Source organism: Mandrillus leucophaeus, unplaced genomic scaffold, assembly GCF_000951045.1.
Source record: "Mandrillus leucophaeus isolate KB7577 unplaced genomic scaffold, Mleu.le_1.0 Scaffold118, whole genome shotgun sequence".
Lineage (NCBI taxonomy): Eukaryota > Metazoa > Chordata > Mammalia > Primates > Cercopithecidae > Mandrillus > Mandrillus leucophaeus.
The window spans coordinates 2,902,905-2,912,859 of record NW_012100098.1 but is presented as its reverse complement, the minus strand read 5'-3'; the positions used below and the strand labels follow the sequence as shown (position 1 = coordinate 2,912,859).

General features: G+C 40.8%; 1 protein-coding gene across 1 annotated transcript in view; it reads left to right on the top strand.

Annotated features, from left to right (window-relative positions):
• The window catches only part of DIP2B (DIP2 disco-interacting protein 2 homolog B (Drosophila)), a 159,906-nt gene that overhangs the window by 45,579 nt on the left and 104,372 nt on the right, over positions 1-9,955 (top strand). Inside the window, exon 3 of the mRNA XM_011964405.1 lies at positions 3,086-3,211. Within this exon, the coding sequence (XP_011819795.1) occupies positions 3,139-3,211 (73 nt within the window). The 5' untranslated portion in view covers positions 3,086-3,138. The remainder of the gene's footprint in view (positions 1-3,085; positions 3,212-9,955) is intronic.

The window sequence follows — 9,955 nt, the reverse complement described above, 5'->3', positions numbered from 1 at the left end:
CCTGTAATCCTATTCACTTTTGGATGCCAAGGCAGGAGAATCCCTTGAGCCCAGGAGTTTGAGACCAGCCTGGGCAACATAGGGAGACCCCATCTCTATTAAAAAAAAAAAAAATTGATTCTAGCAAGAATTATCAATGGGTGCTAAAACTAGTGAGTTGAAAGGTTGACAAAGTATATAACATTTACATAGTCTCAAAAGTATCCTCCCATGAATTACTTATTAATTGCAAAGGGAAGAATGGTAAGTTTACAGTGAGTTTATTTGGCAGATACCATATTCACCACACTAACCAACTTTGCAATTCAAGTTATATTACCATAATGGAGCGAGACACCTTCTGACATCATGTTTTGAGAAAGACATTATTTCTGGCTGGGCATGGTGACTCACGCCTATAATCCCAGTGCAGCATTTTGGGGGCTGAAGCAGGAGGATTCCTTGAGACTGGTAGTTGGAGACCAGCCTGGGCAATGTAGTGAGACCCCATCTTTACCAAAAAAAAGAAGAAGAAGACAACAAATTATTTCTATGGTATTTCTGCCAAAATGTATAACCTGAAACTAATTATAAGGAAATATCAAGCCAAAATTAAAGAACATTTTACAAAATAACTAGTCTGTACAAAAAATATCAAGATAATAAAAGAAAAAGTAAGGCTGAGAAACAGTCCTGGATTATAAGAGAATCAAGAGATAGGACAACTAAGTAGGATTTCCTCCAGTAGATCCCAGATCAGGAAAAAAGGTGGGAGGAAAACCTATAGAGGACATTATTGGGACAATAGACTATTTTGGAATATGGTTTGTGGGTTAGATAATAGTTTGTATCAGTGTTGAATTTCTGTATTTTGGCTGAGCTCATTGACTCAAACCTGTAATCCCAGCACTTTAGGAGGCTGAGGCAGGTGGATCGTTGGAGCCCAGTTCAAGACCAACCCTGGGCAATAATACGTAGCAATACCTTATCTCAAGAAAACAAAACAAAACAACAACAAAACAAAAAAAAAAAAAAACCAAGAATTTCTGGGATTTCTTGTTTTGTTTTTTTGAGACGGAGTCTTGCTCTGTCATCCAGGCTGGAGTGCAGTGGTGTGATCTCGGCTCACTGCAAGCTCCACCTCCTGGGTTCAAGTGATTCTTCTGTCTCAGCCTCCTGAGTAGCTGGGATTACAGGTGCATGCCACCATGCCTGGCTAATTTCTGTATTTTTAGTAGAGACAGGGTTTTACCATGTTGGCCAGGCTGGTCTCGAATTCCTGACTTCAAGTTATCTGCCCACTTAGGCCTCCCAAAGTGCTGGGATTACAGGTGTGAGCCATTGCACCAGGCCAATTTTTCTGGATTTTGAATAATGTCCTGGGGTTTTATAAGAGAAAGTTCCTTATTTTTAGGAAATAAGTTTGAAACATTTCTGGAAAAAGAAGTATATGTACTTTGATCTCAGCAGTTATTGGAATTAAGTCCAAGAAAATAGACATGTTCTAAGGTGAAAATACTGAATTATTCTTTCTATGAATAGTTACAAAAATTGGAAATAACCCAGTATCTGATAATAAGGAGTTGTATAAGTAAATCATGGCACATTCATGCAGTGGAATACTATGCAGCCCTTAAAACTTTTGTCATTGGTCTGTATTTACACAGTGAGATGTTTCTAGTTGTATTAGTGGAGGTTTTTTGGTTGCAAGAAACAGAGCCTGGCGAGGTGCAGTGGCTCACACCTATAATCCCAGCACTTTAGGAGGCCGATGCGGGTGGATCACAAGGTCAGGAGTTCGAGATCAGCCTGACCAACATGGTGAAACCCTGTCTCTCCTAAAAATACAAAAATTAGCCAGGCATGGTGGCGCATACCTGTAGTCCCAGCTACTTGGGTGGCTGAGGCAGGAGAATGCTTGAACCCAGGAGGCAGAGGTTGCAGTGAGCTGAGGTTGCGCCACTGCCCTCCAGCCTGGGCAACAGAGCGACACTCCGTCTCAAAAGAAAAGAAATAGGCCAACTTACATAGGCTACCTTAAATAGCTGAGGTAGGTCATAGAAACAAATCAACATTTGAGAAACCCCTAGAAAGGATAGATAACTCTGGAAATCTCAGCCTTGAAGTTTAAAACCTTCCTTCTTTCTAGGGCATTGTCGCATTGTCATTAAAGTGATTCCATTTTAGGACCTGCAGTTTCCTGATTCAGAGTTTAAATTCAAAAACAAACAAACAAACAAAAAGACCTCATTGTCTAGCTCTTATAAGGGGTATATTTACTTTACAGAGAGGTATGGAAGGATAGTTTGTGTGTGGATTAGGCCCATTCCTAGCCAAAAGGAAACTTTTTTGTGACTTAGGAAGCTACCTCAGCTGTTATCTACCTCAGTAAGATTTTGTAAGAGGTTTTGTTTGTTTGTTTGTTTTTTAAAGCAGAATACAATACTGTATACAGTATGATTTAATTTTGTGGCACTATAGAGTGAGCTTTGGGGTGGGGGTAGAAAATGAAGAGTTTTCTTTGGATGTGTTAATTTTGAGATTCCTATTAAACATTCAAGTAGAGAGCTGAAATTTTTTGTGCCCAAAGTGGCAAACAAGTAACATCTGCCCTTATGTTTTTCTAAATCAAAATTAATCCTTCTCTTCCTGTGGCATAGAACTGAGGGGTCTCAACAAAGTTTTCTTTCAGACAGTTAAGAAAATCCTAAGCTTCTTTTCTTGAAAAATAATGAGTGTTCTCCAGGCACCTGCACAGCACTCATTCCATTTGAGGCAGGATTTCCTGCCTGGCACAGATGCATGTTAGACTCAGTATTCTGTCCCCACCCACCTCCCCACATCTCTGTCAACTCTTTGTCTGATATGTTAAGCAGTCACACATCATCCTGGACTTCATTTTCCTCCTCCATAAAATTATCCTTGGCTTCTTTTGTTTTTGATTTTTATTTCTAATTGGTCTTAATCAAATTATAAATAAAAATCACCTGAACATTCCCTTTACCTTTTTTTTTTAAAAAACAATTGAGGCAGTGATAGTTCAGCTCACAGTGGTAAACACATTTAAGAGCCGGACACTGATAAATGCAAATGTTTAATTTTTCAGATATTCACACAGAAGCAGTTCAGGCTGCACTGGCAAAGCATAAAGAACAGAAGATGGCTTTGCCCATGCCAACCAAAAGGCGATCCACATTTGTTCAGTCTCCTGCAGATGCCTGCACGCCTCCTGGTAGGTTTATCAGAACTTTTTCTCTCTGACAGGTACTACCTTGATGTTCCTGAAATAAGTTCTGCTTTTTCTTTTCTGAGGTAAGAACCAGAATCTTCTCCCCACCATTACAGGAATATAAGAGAACACTCTGAGGTGGCAGATTTTACTTGTCGTCTCATAACACACAAAAAGATGCCTTAAGAGTAAAACTATTCAAAACAAAACAAAAAACTTTCCTTCTGAATTTCCAGTCTTTTTTTTGGCTGTAATCTCCAAACTTTTGTAGTCATAAATACAGGCCAAAGCTTAGGCCAAAATCCTGCTGTGTTAAATAGCCACTTTCATTGTCACCAAAAATATTACCTGTAGTCATATATTTAATTCATTCATACTCCTGAACCAAATGCTTCATCTCTGCAGCAGGCATGAGAATAGTTGGACTTGGGACAAAAGTTTTTATGTCATTAACGATTATGGAAGAGCAATCATGCAAAGTTGTAATGGATCTGCAAAATGTATATAAGTGTGTTTATGTGTATGTGTTAATGTATTTTGTACACATTTATATATTTTTTAAGAATCTACTTTTTATAACGGGGTCATGAGATCAGTGGGAACTAGGTATCTTCATCCCATCTCTGTTCACCAGACTTGAATCCTTATGCACCCTAAGGTAAATTTAAGAGTTATAACTTCATATTTGAGAAATAACTGGAAACAATCTAAGTTGTCTTGTCTGTCCATAATCTTTCCCAGAGTTTTTTAAAACCTTAAAAAAAATTTTTTTTTATACTTCTCTAGTGGAAGCTCAAAAAAAAAATTTTTTTTAGATCAAATCCCAGACAAGATCTTGATACAGGCCTTTGAGACTAAACATAGTAAATCTATTTCAGAGCCTCAATATAGTGTCTCTCTTTCTACTTTCATGTTACTGGTAATGAAATCTTTGAGAACAAATTTCCCCATACTTTTTTGGCCTAAACTACTTACTACGTCTTTGGGGAGATTCCTAGGTTGCCTTGTGGTTGACTTTGATTTACAGCTGTCAAGTTGTTGAGCTGTTCATACTGATCCTATTCCCTGATCCAGATTAGTATTAATAGTTTTCTTCTCTGTTTTGGCTAACTTCTCAGAGCATTTGGGTATGCTGTGGGCTCATTAACTGTGTGTGCTTTTTTCTTCACATCTGTGGTGTCAATATGTTTGAAAGAGAAATAGCTCTGTGGCTTCAAGTGTTTCTCAAAATGTAGCACAGGATACCTCTAGCCGGCTATCACCGTAAGACAGTTTGTGTCTATAACGGTGCATACCTCAAACCTACTCGTTGAAAATCTTGGATGGTTTCCCTTCCACATTAGTACAGCACAAGTTGGGTCCTCGTGGACAAAGAGGGCTCTCAGTTTAGTAGCTATTCCTTTTTGGCAGATTACACTGCAGTGTGGCTGAGGGTTCAGTTGTAATAAATGGCAAAGGGTGGGGAGCAGCATGACATGTAGTTCTTGGAAATAATCCCCTCCAAAGCTGTATCAAAGATACGCAGTTTCAGAGTAAATAGGCTGCCCTTATGGCTTTGGGTGAAATGTGAGAGTGCAGCAAAGGACCTTGAGAGTGTTCAGGAGTGGAAACCTTTTTTGTCCCCTTTTACAAAAGTCACTGCCTGAGGGGAATTCACCAGCTCTAGAAACAAACCGCAGCTGTTCATTGCTGAATGAGACTGTAGTCCTTTCAAATTCGCTATAGGCCTCTGTGTTTCTAGATACTAATGTTCTCCTCTATCTGCAGCCTTGAAGTTGTGGCCTAATGTTCTCGATCATACTATGTGTTTTATACATAATAATTTCATGATTCCAAAGATACAGTCCTTTCTCCTAAGACTTGTATTCAGCAGAACAGAGTAATAAAAAGGTTCTGTACCCATTTATCTCCTGTTCTGGGGATGTCTGGAAAGTATCTGAGAAGCCTTCATGTGCTGTGAGGGACATCTGTGTTGTCAAATAGAAGAGGAATTCTCTCACAACACGGGGAAACATTGAGTGCATCCTGCATAGTGATTTCTCACACAGCCCCCACATAGGGTATCTTGATGCTGTCATGCAACAATTACACACATGCCTAAGACAAATACTTTGCTCTAGTGAGGAAATGTGGGAAGAACTCTTATCATAAGTTTTCCATTAGCCCCTTTCATTTTAGGGAGTAGAATTTGCTGTTCCCACAATTAGGGATCGACTCCATTTTCTCCAAGATCTTAGGAGCTACCAATTGGCTGTTTCCAATGCCTATTGTAGTTTAATCCTACATCAGCATCTCCCAGAACTTGTTACAGCCTAACCCAGCGATGTGGAATAGGTTTTATCTCACATATGTACTCTGATAGCCACGGAAACACTGAAGCTTAGAAGAATGCCGAGGCTGTGTTCAAGGGAAGGGAGGAGGAAGAAAATTTACATTAATCATTGCCATTAAAGGCTTTAAAAAAAAAAAATCAGCTTCTGGCCAGCTCCCAAAGTGACCTAAAGCCAGGTGTGGTGGCTCTTGCCTATAATCCCAGCACTTTAGGAGGCTGAGGCGGGCAGATCAGGAGGTCAGGAGTTCGAGATCAGCCTGACCAACATGGTGAAACCCCGTCTCTGCTAAAAATACAAAAATTAGCTGGGTGTGGTGGTGCGTTCCTGTAGTCCCAGCTACTCAGGAGGCTGAGGCAGGGGAATCATTTGAACCCGGGAGGCAGAGGTCGCAGTGAGCTGAGATCACGCCATTGCACTCCAGCCTAGGTGACAGAGCGAGACTCCATCTCAAACAAAAGTGACCTAAAAACAGTGTGGTGCCGGGCACGGTGGCTCATGCCTGTAGTCCCAGCACTTTGGGAGGCCAAGGCAGGTGGATCACGAGGTCAGGAGATCGAGACCATCCTGACTAACACCGTGAAAAGATGTCTCTACTAAAAATACAAAAAATTAGCTGGGCGTGGTGGTGGCATCTGTAGTCCTAGCTACTCGGGAGGCTATGGCAGGAGAATGGCGTGAACCCAGGAGACAGAGCTTGCAGTGAGCCGAGACCGTGCCACTGCACTCTACCCTGGGCGACAGAGCCAGAGTCCGTCTCATAAATAAATAAATAAATAAATAAATAAATAAATAAATAAATAAAACAGTTGTGGCCAGGTGTGTTGGCTCATACCTGTAATCTCCACACTTTGGGAGGCCGAGGTGGGAGGATTGCTTGAGCCTAGGACGAGACCAGCCTGTGCAATATAGTGAGACCCCATCTCTACAAAAAATTAAAAAGTTAGCCAGCTGTGGTAGTGCATGTCTGTGGTTCCAACTACTTGAGAGGCTGAGGTGGGAGGGTCGCTTGATCCCCAGAGGTCGAGGCTGCAGTGAGCTGAGATCAATCCACCATACTCCAATCTGGGAGATAGAGTGAGACCCCATTTCTTAAAACAAACAAACAAACAAACAAACAAACAAAAAGTTGTGCCACTCTTGCAGGGAAAAATTAGCCTAACATTTTACAGGATTTAGTTGCATCTTTCTTTGTACACTGCCTGAGATGTTACAGCATACATCATAAAGCACATCTTGGGTCAAGGCTCTCACTCTGCACTTGCTGTCCTGTATGCACCTGGTTTCTGGGATAACTTCTAGAGTGCACCAGCCAGTTAGCTTCTTTGGGAGGCACTCAACACATAACTGTTTGAATTACTGAATTGATGAAAATTTAGAGCTGCTCTTTTTGAAGGATTTAATAAAAAGGATTAAGGAGAAAAATATGTTAGAAATTTTGGCTTTATTTATAGTATATAGTCTGGAAAATATGGTAAATAGTTGGCGTAGGAAATAATTTGTCTTTTGTTCACAAATCACTCTCAAATGATAAGATGTCAGTCACCCTAAAATTTGCTTATTGATTAATTTCTATCTTGTGGATTAGAACATTTGATTTCTCTAAATTGGTAGCAATCTATGGTTCTTTTCTGAAAAAGGCTTGTGGCCTTTTTCAGAGTCTTTTAGACTGCTTGAATTACTGCCATCCAGTTCCCTTTATGTGCTGAAATCATTTACTAATGTCATGAGGCAATTACCTCAGCTCTTTCTTTGTAGGGGTTCTTTGTGTAATGCTATTACTCATTCATACGGAAAAGCACAATGCAAAAACTACAGCATACATTTTTTCCCTCTAAGCTTTTTCTGCACCCTTGTGGACTTACCCTTTGCTGCATTCTGAGAGTGCACAGATGACCAAATAGACCACATAATGACCCGAAAGCACAGTAAGCTATTTCAACTGGCTTAAATTTAGAAGTCTGTCTCACACAGGGCTCCGCTTGAGAGTAGCTTGAGTAACTCATAGGGCCAGAAGACAAGGAGAATTTCCTTTCCTTTTTTTTTTTTTTTTTTTTGACACAGTCTCTGTCACCCAGGCTGCAGTATAGTGGCTCAGTCACAATTCACTGCAGTCTCAACCTGCCAGGCTCAAGCAGTCCTCCCACCTTAGCCTTTCTAGTAGCTGGAACTGCAGGTGCATATTGCCACATCCGGCTAATATTTTTATTTTTTGTAGAGATGGAGATGGGGGTCTCACTATGTTGCTCAGGCTGGCCTCAAGCTCCTGGGCTCAAAAGATCTCCCACATCAGCCTCCCAAAGTGTTGGATTATAGGCATGAGCCACCACACCCTGCTCTGTATTTCTGTATGTGAAAATGATACCCAGGAACATACTGGAATATTATCCTTTTAACCTACTTTAATAATGCTTCATGGAATTATAGTACATTATGGTATGCAAAGGACTTTCACATACTAATGACTGCCCTTTGTCATTTGTTTCTCATAAATTCTCTGTAAAGTAGGAAGGGCAGATTTAGCGATAAGGAAATAAGCAGGTTCATAGTCACTAAGTAATTTGCCCCGGGTCAGATAGCAATTAAGTGTCAGACTCAAAATCTTCTTGGTTGTATTCATTTTTCCACTAAAGTGTCACGTTTATTTAGAAAATTCTTTTTACTTTATAGCCTATAATCCCAACACTTTGGGAGGCTGAGGCCCAAGGATCCTTTCAGCCCAGGAGTTTGAGACCAGCCTGGGCAACATAGCAAGAGATCTCATCTCTACAAATAATTTTTTTTAATTCCTTCATAGTACTAAATAAAATAAAATTTTAAAAAGTTGGCAGGGCATGATAGTGTGTGCCTGTGGTTCTAGCCACTCAGGAGGCTGAGGTGGGAGAATCACTTGAGTCAAGGCTACAGTGAACCATAATCACAGCACTGTACTCCAGTCTGGGTGACAGAGTGAGACCTCAACTAAGAAAAAAAAAAAAAAAAAAAATCCTCTTTCCCTAAAAGACACTCATGTATATGCATGGTACTGGAGTGAGTATTTTTATAACCAAATTAAATAACTGTTGCCTTCCGAATGCTTATAGTCCTAAATATATGTCAGTCAGTTAATTTGAACTTAGAATACCTGCTGATTTACCAGGTTGGGGAGTCTTCCCTAAATATTCTAATTTTAACCTAAACCACAGAGTAAACAAAGTTGGCAAATCAGACCTCCATAATAAATGTGCTCTAATTAATACAGTCAGATCATTTTAATAGTGTATTTTATGATTGGTGTGGGGTATGACCAGTGGTCCACAATTGCTTGGGAGACTAGTGAATATCCAATGTTCTTTAAGCCAAAGTACAGTAAAAACCCACTGTATCCGGCTGAATTTGTTTCAATGCCTAACTGTAAAATTTAAGGTTTGCTGATAAGAGTAATGTTATGGTTACCATTTATTGCATGCCCTCAGTCTACCAAAGGGCTAGGTGCTTAACATATATTTTTTTCATTTTTAGTTTCTACCCCATTTTGTAGATGAGAAAACAGGTTTAGAGAGACTCAATAACTTGCCCAGACTTCTGTTTTTAGACACATAGTCAATTAGATAACCTGAAAATTCTCTCCTAGAAAGATAGGGGAAAGATAATGTTCTTTTACAAATGCTGTGTAAAAGGTAACCATCTTTTTTTTAAATGTATACAAGAGCAAGGGAGAATGATGAACACTGAAAATCAGAATGATGAGGTGGTGCTTACTTCTGCTGGGCTGTGGGGAGGAGAATCAGTAAACCAGGGACCTTAATTTTAACTATAATAATAAAATCTTGGGCCTGTCTAAGGTTGCAAGCTGGAATTAAGATCCCTGGGGGGACTTGCATCTTTAGCTGTTGGGTGAATTAGAAAAAAGGAACCTGTCAAAAAGGCTTGCCTGAGGCCGGGCGTGGTGGTTCACACCTGTAATCCCAGCACTTGGGGAGGCTGAGGCGGGTGGATCCCGAGGTCAGGAGATCAAGACCATCCTGACTAACACGCTGAAACCTCGTCTCTACTAAATACTACAAAAAATTAGCCAGGCATGGTGGCAGGCACCTGTAGTCCCAGCTACTCGGGAGGCTGAGTCAGGAGAATGGCGTAGACCCGGGAGGCAGAGCTTGCGGTGATCCGAGATCGCGCCACTGCACTGCAGCCTGGGTGACAGAGTGAGACTCTGTCTCAAAAAAAGAAAAAAAAGGGCTTGCCTGGTGCCTGGCCTCGGAATAACAGGGGCAGGGCCTGCCCTTCCCTGAGAATTTCTGATCAGTGGGTACAGAATTTGAATGGTACTACCTGCCTGGTAAGAACTAAAATTAGCCGGGCGCGGTGGCTCAAGCCTGTAATCCCAGCACTTTGGGAGGCCGAGACGGGCGGATCACGAGGTCAGGAGATCGAGACC